We start from the raw sequence: 20,691 nt of genomic DNA on the forward strand, positions 1-20,691 counted from the left end.
GAAAACATCATTTGCTCCCACATGCACAACAATACATTTGATAGTTTTATGCTCGGACATGAGTTTCAAAATGCTGTCTTTGGTGTCAGAGATGGATGCATTTGGAAGGCAGCAAATAATCATTCCATGTTCTTTTAAATGTCTTACAGTGGAATCACCAAGAACAAGGGTTGTGGGATCAGGTGGTGTTTTGAGCTGCTTTTTGCCTCTTCTCACAGCTCTTCGGTTGTGATGCAATTTCTTTTTACGATGTGTTTGTCCGCCTGAAAATTCCGCTTCCACATCCCTGAGGCATTCAAATTTGTTCTGAAGCCTTATGGACTGTGGATTTTCCATAGGATTGTAAATCCTATTGTAATTTGTAGACCTAGCTCTATTTCTGATAGCATGGCTGTGGAGCATGGGTCGCATAGTATCAGAACAAGCTGGTGTTGAGGTAATAACTCTTCTGTTTTTATTTTCATCTGTACTCACATTTTGCCCTGTTAGATCGATGAATTCATCCACTCGATCTGCAATGTCATCGGCTTGTCGGGGTACATTCTCTGCATTCTCAGCCACTGTTTCTGTACTCCTTTCCTGAGATATTGCTCTTAATTCGTCAGTCTTTGGCAGAGCATCAATCTTTGATTCCAGGATAGAAATCCTCTGTTCTAGTTCTGTGCATTTTCTGCAGGATCTCCTGGATTTTTTGCCCCCTGGCATTTTGTTTTAAAAGCTAACTTATCTTATGAAAAATAAAATGAAGAAATAGTGGAAATTAAATTAAAATTAAAAGCTTATAAAGATGAAAAATAAAATGAAAAAGTAGTGGAAATTAAATGAGAAAGTAAAGTAAAATAAAGATCAAGCAGGAGCAAAGCAAAGAAGCGTCCTACTCGCTTGAGTAGGAGGAGCAGAATCATCAATCACCACTGTATATAGTAAACCACAAGATATTGTTGTAGTTTTATTCATCGTGCCCAGTTTAACCAGAAGTGGCGTAAAATGCATGCCCTGTGGATCCCGAGTGGCACAGCAGAAAGGTGTTGTCCTTGTCATCCTCCCCATCATCCAGATATTGCCACTTTCAAATCCTGATGATGCCACAATCATCTGTGGTTGGGAGCTCAAGAGAGCAAAATTGTCTGGGCTCTCTGGGAGGGAGAGATGGCATGCTCTCTCTTCTCTGCCCTGTCAGTTACACTGGCCAGTCATGGGTGTGAGAGAGCACATTTAATAGGAAGTAAGTGGATTGGGCTTTCGTCCGAGTGTGCTTTGCAGCCCCCTGACACTGTATGAGTAAAACGTGGTCAACTGGTGTTTCTTGTCTTGGAGGAAGCACATGATGGCCCTCCCTGGTTGGTAGCTGTTATGTGATGCTGGAGAGGAGTCTGATGGGTGGGAATTGGCCATGGCTAAATTAGGGAGAAATCGGGGGGGGGAATGCCCTGTCACAGCAAACACATAATATAGGATAATGTCAGACCTCCCCATATTACAGAAACACTGGGGGGGCAGCATTATAATACCTTTATTGCAATGTAACCAGCTGGCTGGAAAGAAGTTAGTTGAACACACACATGCAGTGTGTCTGAACCAAGCGAAGTTGTTAATTGGATCATGCAGAAGTCAGTCAAACCCATCAACCATTATACAAATCAATTGCAACACATTTGCTTTATTTCAGGAGCATATGTGATGATTATATTATCAAGCAATTTAACAAGCAGTAACAATTTTAGTATTTTTATGGAATTCAATAATTCCACAAGTCATACCATGGTGAACTTATCTTTTTAATTCTGTTAAATTTTAGCTCCTTAAAGTGCATATCACGGGTAAATTCAGGAGCAAGATCAATGTAATTTTTTTTTTTACCTTGCGCAATACCAGAAAAATTCAGTTGAAATCAAGCCATTTGAGGCGAATTGGTCCACCTCTGAAAAAACTTGGCATTTGGATTTCCCGCCAAACATTGATTTTCATGACGTCGCATGCGGGACGCCTCCCTCTGAATCCTACGTCAGCGCTGGTTTGTTTATGAGAAAACGACCTGGTGGTTTTCTGCAAATTTCTTCAACGTTATCACATAATTATTAAAATGGTTAACAGATGCGGGTAGGAGGGTGTAGCAACACCAGTCATGATGGGATTAGTACTCATCGTTTTCCAAAAGACCGGACAATGAGAGAGAAATGGGAGCGCTTGGTCTACACAGGCTGTGCACTGAAACCATGCAAAGCTTGCACAGCCTGCTGGCGCTTCCGCAGGTGACGTCACGAATCTGGCTCCAGACTCCCTTGGGATTTTTCCAGACGCATTTTATTTTATTTTTTTCCTGCTGTCGACAGATGGGCTTGTGCAAAATTACCCTTCTGGATGAGTGTGTAAAGGGACATACTTTCATATAAGAAAAAAAAAGAAATTGGTCCAGGATATGCACTTTAAACTCTTGCAGCTGAAGAACTTCAACATGTTAAGGAACAAATAGGGTCCGATTGAATTGATGAACAATTAAACACATGGAGATTTGACTGCTTTATTACTACAAATCACACCATGGCATTCTTCAAATACTGCAGGAAGGAAATTCCTATACTACTGCAGAACTACTTGAATGCCATCTGAACCGATGCAGTGTCCCTTTTTTTTTTTTTTTTTTTAATACACCTACATTAATTTAAATGACTGTTATATGTCTTAATTTATGGATGTTGGCTTGCTTTCATCAATTACTTGAATATGAATCAACTGGTTTTCACAAAATCCCACAAAACTTAATTTCATGAAATTTGTGTGTAATTGAAATTAAAGGTCTCATTGCATCGTTTTTTCATTAATTTTTCGGTGGTCTCTAGTATGAATGAATGCCCTGTGAGCCGGTTTTGGTGAAAAAAATGCTGTGGTTCTCCTGTTTCAGGCTGTTCTAGTTTGCTGGAGGAGTGGGTGGCGGGAGAACGACAGGATTTCAGCTCTTACTCATTAATATTCATGACATGTAAACGTGTTTACCTCTGATTGGCTAACAGCACTGTGACGCTACCTCCAGTGGGTCAGAACAAGCGGATGTGGGTGTCTTTGTAAAAACTGTTTTGATTGGCTATTATGGTCTCGACATCGATGTTTTGACGAATAACAATGTAGATAACACGAATTTTACATCACGTTCAACGAGATTTAAACGAGACTAAAGATGGCGACTTACAAATAATGTGTAAACATCGTTGGAGTTAATGAAGTTTGGACAGCATGAAGGAACAAACCCCAACCCCCCGAAATTAATTAAAAAAAAAATTCTCAACAGATTTGGCATAATATAAAAAGGTCGTTTTTTTACTCAGAAAAAGCAGAAATCCGCCGAAAAGCGGAAAACTCTCATCCCTGCCTAGCTTGTGACCATGTCATGCATGCTAACGTGGAGAATATGAACATGCTATTTTGTAACAAAAACCTTCAAACAAAAAGTTCATGTTTTACTTACAGCTTGTGAGCTGGTGGTCGATCGTCTTGACGGCACAGATCCAGGGATTAAATGCACCCTCGAAGCAAAACCACTACTGAAGGCACCGAAGTTTGAAAAGTCACTGTGGTTGAAATTATCAGAACACAGTACTAACGTTGCATTATACTTCGCTGGTGGTGTTCCAAAGATAAATTCCAACCATTTATTCTTCACCTCTTCTATCTTGGGCAAGAAATGCAACGTTGATGTGTTACTGCCACAAATAACACAGGCACGAACTTGTTCAGCCATGTTTTCAACTTGCTGTTAGGTCCTCTTCGTTAGCTACTGACGAGATGGGCTCTGCTATCTCTCCTTGCGCTTAAATCCAAACTTTCTTCCCGTGGGCGGTCGCAAGCCAAGGCGGGCGAGGCCATGACTACGAATTTTCGAACTTGCGCAAGTTCGTAGGGATTTTTCAGATTCGCTCGTTTTCCCAACTATTTTCTTTCATAAGCTAATACAGGGAATGGGAGTAGAATTACATTTTCGCATGCATATGCAACTCGGAGTGAACTATGGTATTTCAAAAAGAGCCAGTATTAAACGTTTTTGGTATTAAAGGAATGGCACCTTTAATAAGTGTTTTAAACTTGACAACCTAATCCATATATAAAATCCAGATAGAAAACATAGATTTGCTTGTGTCAGTGCTACTAGCAGGGATCCCAGACGTCCGCTATTTAGCGGAATTCCGCTATTTTCTAGCGAAAGTGTTTTTTTTTTTTTTTTTTTTTTAAATCTCTTGTATATCCATTAAAAATATGTTTAAGTAAAATGACCAGCAGAATACGTTCTGATTTGGTTTACTTGTTTAGCGATGTTTTCGTCAGCTTCGTTTGTTTTCGTTGACATTCGGGAACACTCGGAAGTTAAATTGATGTAAATACCACGAGCAGTGTTGCCAGATTGCGCGGTTCCCCGCCCAGTTGGGGGGTTTCAACTGCATTTTGGCGGGTTTTGAACATATTTTGGGCTGGAAAACGTCAGGAGTATCTGGCAACACTGACCGTGAGACTGTACGCGATAGAACAAGAAAACAATATGGCTGCGCCCATTTGCGAGAAAACATGTTTTAACTCCGTTTGTGCTTTTGTTTCTAATGCGTTGAACTTAATTCAGAGCACTGCAGGAACATCAGAAAAGCAGAAGGAAAGATCAGAGAAACAAAAGCAGAGAAAACTGGAGGAAAGACAGAATGCACCCCAGAAAAGAGCATTAAATTCCTTTGCAGTGAAACCTTTCAAAAAGAGAGGTTTAAATCAAATATCTCCAGTATTTGCTGTACATATGTATATATCTAATTACTGAATTATTGATTTCTGCTCATATTCATGATTTTTGAAAAATGAATGTGGCTTATATTAGACTAGTTTTGACATTTAACTTGAAACAAAAAAAAATAAACAAATGAGATGAACTATGGATACTATTGTTATAACAAAATCAGTGGAATATTTAGGCAAGTATATTCTTCAAAGCTACATTTTCGTCTAATTTTTATACATTTTTTTTTTTTTTGCCACTTATGTCATTGATTACAAAATATGGCATCAAATAGATACACACTATGGTTAAATTCTGTTGCTTTTCTATGTTAAATCTATGTAAAAAATGTGTTCTATAGCATCTTTAAATGTTAAAATCTCAACAGCTTCAGGCAGCCCCCTTGACCCCTGCTGATAGTTTCTCATCTCATTATCTCTAGCCGCTTTATCCTTCTACAGGGTCGCAGGCAAGCTGGAGCCTATCCCAGCTGAGTACGGGCGAAAGGCGGGGTACACCCTGGACAAGTCGCCAGGTCATCACAGGGCTGACACATAGACACAGACAACCATTCACACTCACATTCACACCTACGGTCAATTTAGAGTCACCAGTTAACCTAACCTGCATGTCTTTGGACTGTGGGGGAAACCGGAGCACCCGGAGGAAACCCACGCAGACACGGGGAGAACATGCAAACTCCGCACAGAAAGGCCCTTGCCGGCCACGGGGCTCGAACCCGGACCTTCTTGCTGTGAGGCGACAGCGCTAACCACTAGCCTACACCACCATGCCGCCCGGTGATAGTTTCTTACATTCCTCTATTTTTTCAATTACTGCTGGGATCCCTGTACTAGAAACTATTTGCAAATAAATCTATTCATATCCAGTTTGATAAATAAGGCCCCTTTTTGGATCTTTCAGAACCTTGAATGTGAGGGCTGAGTTTCCTTCTCAATCCTGGATGAGATGTGAATGAGGCTAGGCTTTCCATTACCTAGACTTGACATAATGTCCAACAGGAACCAACAACTCCCCTTTGGTCGCTCAGACCCACAGGGCTGTGGCCAATGCTGTGCATAGCTGCTGTTCCAGGACCTTATTGAATCTCCCAGTATTCCAAGCTAGAGGCTGCTGTATCTTAGTCCGCAACCTTTTGTTTTTGTCTCAGTCTTAATTCATGTAGAATCTTGATTAAGTTTCAGTAAAAACACTCCTTACATTGGGTTAGTGGTGTTATATTTTATAATCTTGTTGCATTTCATGTTCAATTTGTTATTTTTGTCCTTTCGTTTCTCCAGAAGTAAAGAACGCTCTGCTGCAAGTCTTTTCCTGCTCCACATGCCCTTGTTCCGATGCATCTCAAAATTACCTCGACAAACACATCCAGAGATGCCAAGATGAAGAGGATGCGAGACTGCGAGAATCAGGAGAGATTAAATATGAGCTTCAGATCCCCTCCAAATGCTCCAGTCGTCAGCCGACATCAACTGATATTATCCATTCTGATACTTCCCATAATGATATACAGAAGGAAATTCACCACTGCTCAGATTCTGAAAAGTGTTTTAGTTATCAGAATGCACTCAAAGCACAACAGTGCATTCACACAGGAGAGAAGCCGTACCACTGCTCACAGTGTGGAAAGAGTTTTACTCGTCAGAGTGCTCTCCAACGACACCAGCGCATTCACACAGGAGAGAAGCCGTATCACTGCTCACAGTGTGGGAAGAGTTTTACTCAGCAGAGTACTCTCCAAAGACACCAGCGCATTCACACAGGAGAGAAGCCGTATCACTGCTCACAGTGTGGAAAGAGTTTTACTGAACAGAGTGCTCTCCAACGACACCAGCGCATTCACACAGGAGAGAAGCCGTATCACTGCTCACAGTGTGGAAAGAGTTTTACTCATCAGAGTGCTCTCCCACGACACCGGCGCATTCACAAAGGAGAGAAGCCGTATCACTGCTCACAGTGTGGAAAGAGTTTTACTGAACAGAGTGCTCTCCAACAACACCAGCGCATTCACACAGGAGAGAAGCCGTATCACTGCTCACAGTGTGGGAAGAGTTTTACTGAACAGAGTACTCTCCAACAACACCAGCGCATTCACACAGGAGAGAAGCCGTATCACTGCTCACAGTGTGGGAGGAGTTTTACTCAGCAGAGTGATCTCCAACGACACCAGCACATTCACACAGGAGAGAAGCCGTATCACTGCTCACAGTGTGGAAAGAGTTTTACTGAACAGAGTGCTCTCCAACGACACCAGCGCATTCACACAGGAGAAAAACCGTATCACTGCTCACAGTGTGGAAAGAGTTTTACTCGTCAGAGTGCTCTACAACGACACTGGCGCATTCACACAGGAGAAAAACCGTATCACTGCTCACAGTGTGGGAAGAGTTTTACTCAGCAGAGTGATCTCCAACGACACCAGTACATTCACACAGGAGAGAAGCCGTATCACTGCTCACAGTGTGGAAAGAGTTTTACTGAACAGAGTGCTCTCCAAAAACACCAGCGCATTCACACAGGAGAGAAGCCGTATCACTGCTCACAGTGTGGGAAGAGTTTTACTCAGCAGAGTAATCTCCAAAAACACCAGCACATTCACACAGGAGAGAAGCCGTATCATTGCTCACAGTGTGGGAAGAGTTTTACTCAGCGGAGTGATCTCCAACGACACCAGTACATTCACACAGGAGAGAGGCCGTATCACTGCTCACAGTGTGGAAAGAGTTTTACTGAACAGAGTGCTCTCCAAAAACACCAGCGCATTCACACAGGAGAGAAGCCGTATCACTGCTCACAGTGTGGGAAGAGTTTTACTCAGCAGAGTAATCTCCAAAAACACCAGCGCATTCACACAGGAGAGAAGCCGTAACACTGCTCATAGTGTGGGAAGAGCTTTACTCAGCAGAGTAATCTCCAAACACACCAGCACATTCACACAGGAAAGAAGCCGTATCACTGCTGACAGTGTGGGAAGAGTTTTACTCGTCAGTCTTCTCCAACGACACGAGCGCATTCACGTAGGACAGAAGCCGTATAACTGATCATGGTGTGGAAAGATGTTTGTTTATTTAGTTACATTTAAGACCTTCAGGTGCACTAACTCGGAGACATTGCATAATTTAAAGTTGTCAAATTAAATATGGTTATTACAGTTTTGACTGAAAATGACCTGTACTTTGAACTTTATTCATGTTACACTGGTCAGTAATTTTTCAGAAGTTGTCTGCTTCAGCGATGAAATTGGCTATTATGAAATTTGGTGTGTTGAATTAGAAGTGACAGTTAATCAGCTGATTGGCTGTGGCTTGCAAGATATTTAAGATTTTAGATTTTATACTTATGTACATTGTGTAGATCGTAATGTTTTAAGTATAAATTGTAAAACTAGGTCTCGTGTTTATGGTTGGTTTACATGATATTTCACCTGTTCTCTTTATGTAACACTAGAAAATCAGCTAAAAGTTTATATGAATAAAATGTATTATGAACCAAATTGCAAAAAACAATTATAAGTACTGAATAGGTTTAGTCCTTGTTCTGTGTGTATGCAATGGGTTTTTTTTTTTTAATTTATTTTTTTGGTAGCTTGTCTCTTGTATTCATGAAACGGAGCATCTCTTATCAAGCAAAGACTTGATCTCGAGTGCATAGCACTGTATGAATTTTTTTTGAGCTGATATGACCGTTTGTTCAGCAGAGGGATGTCAGTTGACTTATGATTGCATCATTCATTGTTTTGCCAAAAAAAGTAAGTACTATCCAAACCCACTCATAGATTTATTCATCGAGCCAATCTTGAAAACGAGCCAATGAACAATTTTCAGTTTCATTTTTGTTCTCCGCAATCTTGAATTAGTAAAGCTTGACTATATTTCAGAAGCATTTTGGCTGTAGACCAGTGTTCTATGACTTCTAAAATATGTAACCTTATAGTGATGTTTAAAATGAGACTATTAATGTTTTCTTTTGCTCTTAAGTAGTCATTAATTACCACCATACAATAATATCTGTAACACTATTATCAGTGTAGTACTGCAGCATGAGACTAATTGTTCATGGAATTATAACTGATCAGGATTTTAATGTTTAATGGAAATGTCGATCAAACCAAATGAGTACGGAGCACTTAAATGAAGCTCGTCCAACTACATGCATCCACCTCGTCTCACTGGTTGAGGAGAAGGCATCAAAGTTGTTTATAATAATCTAGGAATTGTACAAAAACCTGAACAAAAATTCAGTATGCTTGAAGTTCTTTATCCTAATGTATGTAGCTAAGAAAAAAAATCTATGCAGTTGATTCAACTAATTATTTACAGACCCGTGGTTTATATTCTGAAGTTCTTTCTGAATTTGCGGAATTTCTCAAACCTGGTTGTATCTTTAGACAACAAATTAATTGTTAGAAATATTTGTTTTGATCACCTGGAAGACTCTGAGAACAGCATCCGTGTCCATTCTAGATTCAGTAGGCGTGAATCAGAATGTTATAGGACCTAACCCTATTTTTGTTCAGGTTTTTGTATGATTCCTAGTGGTCACACTCTCGATCTAGCACTTGCATTTGTATTAAATATAGAAAATATAGTCATACTTCCACAGTCTGATGCTCCCTCAGACCATTACCTCATCTTTTTTGAAATGTCTTAACAATAATATATGCCCCTTGCACACTATCACATCAAAAGTACATTCACAGCAACTACTGCATAAAGTTTTATCAGTAGTTTCCCAGTTATCAATTATGATTGGATCCCCGTTAGACCTCACAGAACTTGATCAGACAACTGAATGCTTCGAGTCAACATTCTGCTTTACTTTAGATAATGTAGCTCCACTTAAAAGAAAATAATTCAGGAGAAAAAAAACCTAGCACCTTGGTATAACAATCACACATGCACCTTAAAACATACAAAATACATGTAAAACGAGAAATTGGTGTCAAACAAAATTGATAGTATTCCAATTATCATGGAATGAGAGCCACTGGAACTCCAGAGACAAGCTTCTAATGCTGTTTGTTCAATGTTTCTCTCCACCATAATAGAAGATAACAAAAATAATCTTAAATTTTTATGGAATACTTTAGCAAAATTAACTAGGAATAAGACCACCACAGAAACATGCAAACCTTCATTATGTAGTAGCGATGGCTTCATGAATTTTTTTCAATGGCAAAATTGAAAATATCAGATCAAACTATTAATTTGAAACTAGACAATTTGATAAGTATCTAACATTATGACTATGAGCAATTATTTGTTTTACACTCCTTAAAGATACCGAACTATTTTGACTTAGTATTCAATCAAAATCTTCAACTTGTGTACTTGCCTATATGATTTTTTTTCACCCCTTACCTATATGATTCTTTAAACAGATAACACCAGAAGCAATCAAATCTCTTTTTGAAAAACAATCAGTTATTCTTTTAGCAATGGATATGTACCTAAATCCTTTTACCTAGCAGTTGTCAGACTCTTGATTAAAGAACCTAACCTCAACCCTTGTCAGCTGTCCCATTATAGGCCAATATCAAATCTCCCTTTTATCTCCAAAATCCTAGAAAAAACTGTGGCATAACAGTTATGCTCATATCTACATGGGAATAACATCCATAAAAGGTATCAATCAGGATTTAGATCTCATCATAGCAGAGCCACAGCACTGGTTAAAGTCGTAAATGACCAACTACTGGCTCCTGATCAGGGGTGTGTCAACTTGCTTGTGCTGGTTAACCTTAGTGCAGCTTTTGACACCACTGATCATTCCATTCTGCTGGATAGACAAGAAAATGTCATTGGAGGTAAAGGAATGGTCCTCTGCTGGCTCAGGTCTTCTTTAACTGATCATTGTCAGTTTGTATATGTAAATGGCGACTTTCGTATGCACGCTAAAGTAAAATTTGGTGTTCCAGAAGGTTCTATATTTGGCCCACTCCCCAAAATAGGCTACCTCTAGGTAATATTATTGATAAGCATAGTATTACTTTCCACTGTTATGCTGGGGGGGACAGCTGTATCTTTCAGCAAAACCAGATGAGAAACACCAGCTTAATAAAACTGAGGAATGTGTAAAGGACATTAGACGCTGGATGCTTATTAACTTCCTTCTACTTAATTCTGACAAGACATTGCTAGTACTAGTATGTGTACTAGGACCATATGTTGCTAGAAGTAAGTTCTCTCATTAAATAGTAATTCTAGATGACGCCTCTGTTTCTTCATGGGCAGCAGTAAAAGACTGGTGTGATGATTGGCTCCAGTCTTTACATGAGCCTCAAATGAGATATTACTTGGGTCGCCTTCTTTCAGCTCAGAAATATTGCAAACATAAATACTGTAACTACATGATGCAGAAAGACTAGTTCATGCTTTTATTACCTCTAGGTTGGATTATTGTAATGCCTTACTGTCTGGATGTTCCAGGAGGAGCATAAGCATGCTCCAGTTAGTTCAAAATGCAGCAGCAAGAGTCCTTACAAGAACTAGATGTAACCACATCACTCCTGTCTAATCCACACTGCACTGGCTCCCAATCAATTTTGTATTGATTATAAAATACTACCACTTTAAATCACTGAATGGTCTCGAGCCACAGTACCTGAGTGAATACCTGCCATGCCTACTAAGATCAATAGATATAGGCTATTTTTGGCACCACAAATAGTAAAGGCTACATCAGGGGCAGAGCTTTCACTTACAAAGCCCCACATTTATGGATCAGCCTTCCAAGTCGTGTTCATGACTAGACATGATCTGTGTTTAAGACTAGGGTTAAGGGGTTAAGGTTCGGTTTCATGGAGGCCATGTTATGCACTGTCCTTCCTAGGACCTTTCCTTGACATTCCACCAATGCCAGGCAGTCATCCCCATGTTGCATTTGGGTTTTCTTGGGGAAGAGTTTAAAATTAGCAGTGGGGGTAAGACTTATTTTAAGATTGTGGTTAGGGAAAGAGTGAAGGTTAGGTGCTGAAGTGCTGGTAAGGTTTTAATGGTGAGGGTTAATTTCGGGGTTAGGTATAGAGTTAATGTAGGGTAGGGTTAGTGGAATAACTATGTTCAGGCCTATTGGAGTTTGGGGGTGGAAAGAGAGGACCTAGGGAGGTGAAGGCCTGGCATGAAACCCATGACCTTCTGGTGGATGGGCTACCATTTAGCCTGTTGAGCTAAAGATCCTCTCTTGAGATACATGCTTACTAAGTGATAAAAGAGAGAGGTTAGGGTTATGGTTGGGAGGTAATGCAAATTCTGTTTCATAATAATAATAACTTCAATTTATATAGTGCCTTTCACAAACCCAAGGACGCTTTACACAGGAGTTACACACACCAAAAACAAAAACACACTAGTAGTGTGAGGTAAAGAGGAAAGTTTTCAGGTTAGCTTTGAAGGAAGAGAGAGTGGAACAGTCACGAAGCGATTGTGGTAAGGAATTCCAAAGTTTAGGAGCAGCAACACTGAATAATGAGTGGGGCGCTGTGTGAGACGGCTGCCTCTCCAGTAACTCTGTATTTTTTAGCTCTAAACCTCTTTTTCCACTTTTTTTTTAACTTTTCTCAGAGCCTAATCTAGGGCACATAATACTCGTTTTTTATCTGTCTGTCTCACATCCACTTTTTGGGCACGAGAGTGATATCGCGTATCTATTCATTTTGTCGCGCATTTATAAGTAGAGGGTGTGTAGTCGTGTTTTACTGAATCTTGTGCGTATCAATTTGTCAGCACCAGCTAGCAAGCACTGCGGTAAATATAGCGTTGTTTACACACCAATCGGAAAATATCGGAACAGACCGAAGTATTCCGAATGGTTTATTTAGTGGGTAAAACAGTTTTGTGAACTATTATATCGTTGGTCTCTGAACTGGAAGACAGTGTATCTCAACCAATCGTGTGAAGTGTTTTCAAAATACCCAAAAGCACATGGCATATCGTTCTGTCTCATCCAAACATAATGTCAAAACGCGTGGTCACGTTGAAAGACCTTTGGACGAAAAAAGGAAACAAAACGAAGACAGAAGTGATAGATACTGATCCAGCCGACATTACACAACCCGATACAAGTACTACCGATGAACCAACCAAGAAGAAAACGAAATATGAAACCAAAGTCGACGATGTTACCACCGAAGTGACAGTCCATGCAGATACGAGTTCAGCTGTCGTTATCGTCGATGAGCCTGAGGCAACGGGGACGAAATCGAAACGCGATGAAACTAAAGACAATGCAATGAAGAAAAAAATGAAGTATGAACACACATTTCAAAGGAAATGGCTAACCACATGGCCATGGCTTGAATTTGAAACGAGTGATGGGGCGATGAAATGCACGCTATGCTTGAAGCACCGTAAAGACAATGTTTTCACACAGGGGTATACAAATTACAGAACAACAACCTTAGAACGACACGTCCAGTCGGTAGACCATGTGAATTCTGTTCGGGCCGAGTCTCTCAGCAAAGATTACCAAAAGGTATGTGCCTTTACTTATATTTAATATATTTCGTGTATATTTATATTCAAAAATTACAATTTAAATAATAAATGACACAAGTGACATATTTGGGATACTGAATAGATCAACATAACTATTTGTTCTATTAATTATGCTCTTGCATAACTTTTAGGACAAACAGTTTGTGTTGTGCTGTTCTTTTATTGAGGGAAGGCGGGCTAAAAATTTCTGGGCTTGGCCCTAGGGGAAGTTCTGGCCAATTTTTTTTTAGGTCAGGACTTAGAATATTTTTATGATTTTTTTTTTTATTTCTTTGATTTCTAGATATTATTCAATTTTATTGTAATGTGAATGCTACATTGTTATTATTTGTGATACTGAATAGATCTACTTGTTCTATTAGTTATGCTTTTGCATACATTTTTGAATAAATAGTTTGTAGTAATGCTATTCTTTTATTGAGGTAAGGGGGTTTAAAATTTAAAAATTTCTGGTCTTGGCCCTAGGGGAAGTTCTGGCCAATTTTTTTTTTGGTCAGGACTAAGAATATTTTATTATTTTGTAAACTTCCACAACCTCGGGCACACGCGTGCGCACACACACACTCGCGCATGCATGCGTGTTACCATTTTTTTATTTTATTTGTATTTCATTTGTTTTTTTATTTGTATTTCAGGCTGCTAAGAATGCTTATGTGAATTCTGCTGTTGATGCCCCATTGCGAGCAGTCATGCGCACAGTCTTTTGGATGGCAAAAGAAGACTTGCCAATGCAAAAATATTCAAGCTTGATGAACTTCCAGCAGTTACAGGAAGTGCCACATTTGAAACATCTCTCCGTCGGTGGTAATGCTACCTATACATCAAGAATCTCTGGAGAAGATTTGCAAGAATGTGTCGCAGAATCTATCCAACAGGACATCAAAGATAACATACGCAAAGCAGGCATGTACAGCGTCCTCATTGATGAGACCATTGATATTTCAGTATCAAAAATGATGGTGGTATTTGTCAGGATTGTAGACCAGCAATTCATACCACGCACATACTTTGTGAGGAACATATGTATCAAAGATCCTAAATCTGATGCAGAAGTATTGTTCAGTGCACTTACTGGATTCCTCGATGCACACGGATTAAAGTTAAAGGATATGAGGGGATTTGGCAGTGATGGAGCGTCAGTGATGGTTGGCCATCACAGAGGTGTTTCAGCGAAGTTAAGAGGACACTCGCCACACCTCATCAACATTCACTGCATGGCTCATCGCTTTAACTTGAGCACCTCGCAGGCGTCAAAGAATGTTATCTACTTGGAGGAATTTGAGAAAATTCTGAGAGATCTATACTACCATTTTGGGGGCAGCAAATCCGGCAATCGCAAATGCGAACTAGAATCAATACAGAAGGTATTAGATGAGCCACACATCCAGCTGAAGGAATGCCACGAAATCCGGTGGATAGCATTTTACAAAGCTGTTTATGCTATCTACCATTCATGGACACCTCTTGTGACATACTTCACAGCTCATGACAAAGTTTCAACCAAGTCTGGAACCCCGTTCATCAAAGCGCTGTGTGACTTCAGATTTGTTTCTGTAGTTCATTTACTGATGGATATTCTACCACCCATCGCAAATATGTCAACCATACTACAGAAACAAGACCTGGATATTGCAGCTGTTCGCCCGGCATTGACAAACATCATGCACAAGATAACTCAGGCTAAGAAGGGGAAGACACATTATCAGACTGAGCTGACAGAGATGATCACCAAAATCAAAGACAGTGAAGGCAACACAACACACGTCAAATACAAAGGCCATAAACTTTCTCTAATAGATGGCAATGCTAAGAAAACAGCCAAAGAAGTTGAAGAAACGCGTGGACAGTTTTGTGATAATCTCAAAAAAACCCATCAACAACAGGTTTCCAAAGGAGTCGACTGACGTAGCCACCAGTTTCCATGTTCTTGGCATGAGAGGTCTGTTGTTGATGTCTCAAGAAGAACAGGCTGTGTTTGGTAACAAAGAGATTGGAATTCTTGTTGACCATTATGGTAAAGATGTTAGTCAGGATGCAGTTGTCAGTGAAAAACTGATTGATGGACCCCAGTGTAGAGATGAATGGGAAACTGCAAAACAGCTGGTAATACAACAAAAGTACCCAACGAACAGCACACAAGCTCTATGGAAATTGATTCATCAATACCATGCAGATTCGCTTCCAAACATGATGGTTCTAGCTCAGCTAGCACTTATAATGCCGTACCAGATTGCCGACTGTGAGAGAGGCTTTAGTGCACAGAATCTGATCAAGACTGCACGAAGATCAACCATCAGTGAACAACGCTTGAATGTCGCCATGACAATCAAATATGAAGGTGGACCAGTAGATAACTTTGACTTTACTAATGCCATCAACATCTGGAAACTTAAGAAGAACAGAAGACATGATAGGAAGTAGATGTTATATGGCAGTTAGACACTTTTTCTGTACTGAAAGTGTTTATTGTTATAAAATCTATCTATGCCATATTTTGTGGTTATGTAATACAGCTAAAGCTGTAGCTAGTTGCTATAAATCAGTTTGAATATATTACTATTAATACTCTATATGCCTACACATTCTACATGATTGCTAGGTTTTTTTTTTAGTAATTTGTTTAATTTTTCTTGTTGAAAGTTCAATTTAGTATTATGTTGTTAATGATATTCTAAAAGTAAAGATATTAATAAAACTGTTCTGTTTATAGATGTACTCTTGAAAATACCTACCAATGTATTACTTATTTTTCTGTCCCCACTAACTGGAACAAATGAGGGATATTTTTACCCATGTTAATATTTTCTGTCCCCTGTTTCTACAACTAGTGAGGGATCTGTCCCCTATTTTCAAATTCCTAGATTAGGCTCTGTTTTCTGCTCTTCTAATGAAGACATAGTGTATTTTACTTGTATCACTTGGATATTTTTAACTTTGACATGCAACCAGTTTTCTCGCTTATTCGAGAGAGGAGCTGCTGGCCCTGAAAACAATGGGACGAGCCGGGATATGACACCCCATCCCGGCTGAGCTGAGGAGGAAACCCAGGGGCTGCAAAGCCGGAGCTAAGCTAAAGGCTAGGCTAGTGGACAACTGGCAGCGCTACAAACCATCCATTCCCTCCGTTATTATGGGGAATGTGAACTCGCTGCCAAATAAAGTCGACGAGCTATCCGCACTGAACAATCAGCGGATTTATCGGGAGAGCAGCTTATTCATCTTTACGGAGACCTGGCTAACACACCTTGTACTGGATGCTAACGTGGACCTGTGGGGATTCACTGCTGTGAGAGCCGACAGAGATACTAATGCATGCGGGAAAAGCAAAGGTGGGGGACTCATCATTTATGTTAACAACTGCTGGTGTAACCCAGGACATATCTCCGTAAAGACAGTTTTATGTTGCCTGGACTTGGAGCTGCTAGCCATTAGCCTGCGGCCATGTTATCTGCCAAGGGAGTTCAGTCACGTGATCACCATAGGTGTTTACATCCCTCCAAGGGCAGACGCAGCCACTGCATGTGAGAGGATTCACGGTCACAGCAAGGCTGCAGACACAGCACCCTGAGGCATTTATGATCATTTCTGGGGACTTTAATCATGCTACTTTGGACTCTACTTTGGCTGCTTTTTACCAGGTTTACCAGGAAGACTGTCCAACAAGGAACAACAGGACAATTGACTTGCTGTATGCTAATGTGAGGGATGCATACAGAGTCACACCCCTCCCCCCACTTGGTTCGTTTGCAGCCGAAGTACACCCCCCTGGTTCAAAGGCAGTCTGCAACAACTAGCTCTGGCAGGAGGTGGTCCCCTGAAATGGAAGATGCCCTTAGAGACTGCTATGACATCACGGACTGGGATGTGCTGCTTAGCCCACACTGTGAGGACATAGAGGGGCCGTCACACTGTCTGACAGATTACCTCAACTTCTGTGCAGACGTGGTCTCCCCCGCTAAGACTGTATGGTGTTACCCTAATAACAAGCCATGGGTAACACAGGAAGTCAAAGCTGTCCTCAACAGGAAGAAGGCTGCCTTCAGGAGCAGGGACAGGGAGGTGATGAAAGCAGCACAGCAGGAGGTGAAACGTTGCGTGAGGGAAGCTAAGAACGGCTACAGGAGAAAGGTGGAGCAGAAGCTGAAGGAGAACAGCATGAGGGAGGTCTGCGAAGGTGTGAAAACCATCACAGGCCACAAAACAAAGACCAGAGTCGTTGAGGGGACAGTGGAGAGGGCGAATGAGTTGAATGACTCCTTCAACCGGTTCAACCAGTCCACGTCCCCCCCCCCCCTCACTGCAGCCATCCCTCCTTGGGCGGCATGGTGGTGTAGTGGTTAGCACGGATGCCTCGCAGTAAGAAGGTTCCGGGTTCAAACCCAGTGGCCGGCGAGGGCCTTTCTGTGTGGAGTTTGCATGTTGTCCCCGTGTCTGCGTGGGTTTCCTCCGGGTGCTCCGGTTTCCCCCACAATCCAAAGGCATGCATTTAGGTTGACGTGGGGCGGCCTTGGGCTGAGGTGCCCTTGAGCAAGCTACCTGACCCCTGACTGCTCCCCAGGTGCTCTGGTGTGGCTGCCCACTGCTCTGAGTGTGTGCGTGTGTTCACTGCTTCAGATGGGTTAAATGCAGAGGATGAATTTCACTGTGCTTGAAGTGTGCATGTGACGAATAAAGGTTTCTTCTTCTTCTTCCCTCAACACACCTCCCCCTCAGTCATCACAGCAGCCCCCTCCTCCCCCACCTCAACACAGACTCCTCCATGCATTACTGCAGACCAGATCAGAGGTCAACTGAGGAAGCTTCACCCCAGGAAAGCAGCAGGCCCAGACAAGGTGTGTCCCTGACTACTGAAGACCTGTGCTGCCATCATTGGGTGCATCAGTGATGACAGAGAGGAGGAGTAAAGGAACCTGGTGAGGGACTTTGCTGTGTGGTGCAATAGGAACCATCTGCAGCTCAACACCTCAAAGACCAAGGAGCTGGTCATTGACTTTGGGAGGTCCAGACCAAGGTCACGACCAGTTCTGATCGAGGGAGTCGAGGTGGAGGCTGTGGATTCCTACAACTACCTCGGGCTGTGACTGGACAGCAAACTGGACTGGACTTGCAAAACCAATCACTTATACAGGAAGGGATAGAGCAGACTATACTTTCTTAGGAGGCTGTGGTCCTTTAACATCTGCAGGAAACTCCTGTGGATGTTCTATCAGTCTGTGGTCACCAGTGTCCTGTTTTACACTGTGGTGTGCTGGGGGGGCAGCACATCCAAGAAGGATACATCCAGGCTGGACAAACTGATCAGGCGGGCCGGCTCTGTGGTCGGCATGAAGCTGGACTCTCTGGTGATGGTGGCAGAGAAGAGGTCTATGGACAAACTATTGAACATCATGGACGATGCCAGTCACCCTCTGCACACCGTCATCAGCAACCAGAGGAGCCTGTTCAGTGACCGAATGCTCCTTCCCAAGTGCAGGATGAACAGACTTAAAAACTCCTTTGTCCCTCATGCCATCAGACTGTACAACTCCTCTCTGGGGGGAGGAGGGGTAACAGGAGGACAGAGGATGGGAAGGAGCAGTAGCCTAGCCTAACAATAAGCAATACTGGACAATGTGCAATATAATGTGCAATATAAAGTGCAATATCTCTCCGACTTATGAGTGTGGGCATGTATGTGTGGCTGGGAGATTGCGAAGACACTGAAAAGTGCAAAAACAAAGAGTTCTGAAAACTCAGTTCTGGCCTGCCGTACTTCTGTGCTCCACCCACCCGCTCAAAGTTCTACAGTGGTGCTGAAACCCGGGACTCGGAGCACAGACGAGAACAGCCCCATGGAGTCCTCCCCCTTTGCGGACCTGATCCACGCCCTCGCCACGGCCCAACAGAGCCAGCACCAGGCACTGGTCGCCCTCCGAAAGGAGCAAGAGCAAAGGTTTGAGGCCCTGGTGCTGGCACAACAGGAAGATCGTCAGGCGTTCCGGCACCTCCTCATGTCGGCGGGGTCCACCACCTCCACGGGCCCTCCCCACCTCACCCTAACGAAGATGGGCCCGCACAACGACCCCGAGGCCTTCCTCATGCTCTTCGAGCAAGCAGCAGAGGCCTGGGACTGGCTGGTGGAACAGCGCGCGGCGCGCCTCCTCCCCCTGCTAACGGGCGAGGTGCAGCTGGCCGCACTACAGCTCCCCACCGACAGTGGGCTGGTCTACGCAGACCTGCGCCGGGCCGTCCTCCAGCGTGTGGGGCGCACCCCAGAACAACAACGCCAGCTCTTCTGCGCTCTGTGCCTAGAGGAGGTAGGCCAGCCGTTCACGTTTAGCCAGCAACTCCGGGATGCCTGCCAGCGGTGGCTGAGGGCTGACAACCGCGACGCCGAGGGAATCGTCGATTTGGTGGTACTGAAGCAGTTCATCGCCCAACTTCCCGAAGGGACCGTGGAGTGGGTCCAGTGCCATCGCCCGGCGTCGCTGGATCAGGCCATCGAGCTGGCGGAGGACCACTTGGTGGCTGTTCCAGCGGCAGGACAGGAGATCTCTGCTTCTCCTCTCTCTCTCTCCCCCTCCCCTTCTGTTCCTCGTCCTCGCCCCGTTCCCCCACCACGGAGGCGGTGGACAGCTCCACCCCATCCGGCCCACCGCACCCGCGGTGCCCTCCTATCTCCCACTTCCGTGTCTGTCTCTCCCCCCCTCAGGTGAGTGAGCCCCAGAACGCCGGTGCAGAGAGAGAGCTCAGGACGGTTTGCTGGCGCTGCGGGGAGCCGGGGCACCTCCAGCATCAGTGCTCGGTAATGGAGGTGGCCACGGTGGTCTGGATCCCCGATGCGCCAGGGACCGCCCTCGATCGGGCCAGAGCATATCACATACCGGTGAGTATCCAAGGGGATATGTATCAGGCTTTGGTGGACTCTGGCTGTAATCAGACCTCAATCCACCAAAGCCTGGTGCAAGACGAGGCATTGGGGAGAGCACAATTGGTGAAGGTGTTGTGTGTGCATGGGGATGTTCACAACTATCCTTTAGTGTCAGTCCACATTCTATTTCAAGGGGAGAAATTTAGTGTAAAGGTGGCGGTTAATCCTCGCCTTACCCAGTCGATAATTTTGGGGACTGATTGCCTGGGATTTTGGGAATTAATGACTCATTTAGTGAAGAGTGGGGCCTGCCATAGTTCAGCGGGGGGAGGTCCTGGTGTGGCATTGGCGGGAGCAGCTGTCACAGAGCCATCTACATCATCACCGCGTCAGAGTGAGGAGCAGCCGGCTCCTCCTCCTTCTCTCGGGGAATCCCTTGTGGATTTCCCATTAGAACAGTTGCGAGACGAGACTCTGCGGCATGCGTTTGACCAAGTGAGAGTAATCGATGGTCAAATGCTCCAGCCAAACGCCACCCCATCCTTCCCCTATTTTTCCATTATGAAGGATAGATTATA

General features: G+C 43.0%; 1 protein-coding gene across 1 annotated transcript in view; it reads left to right on the forward strand.

The window, feature by feature from the left end:
* The window catches only part of LOC132874666 (zinc finger protein 271-like), a 73,397-nt gene extending 65,136 nt beyond the window's left edge, over positions 1-8,261 (forward strand). The window contains exon 6 of the mRNA XM_060911022.1: positions 6,052-8,261. Within this exon, the coding sequence (XP_060767005.1) occupies positions 6,052-7,637 (1,586 nt within the window). The 3' untranslated portion in view covers positions 7,638-8,261. The remainder of the gene's footprint in view (positions 1-6,051) is intronic.
* Positions 8,262-20,691: the final 12,430 nt, after the last annotated feature.

This window comes from Neoarius graeffei, chromosome 26 (assembly GCF_027579695.1).
Source record: "Neoarius graeffei isolate fNeoGra1 chromosome 26, fNeoGra1.pri, whole genome shotgun sequence".
NCBI lineage: Eukaryota > Metazoa > Chordata > Actinopteri > Siluriformes > Ariidae > Neoarius > Neoarius graeffei.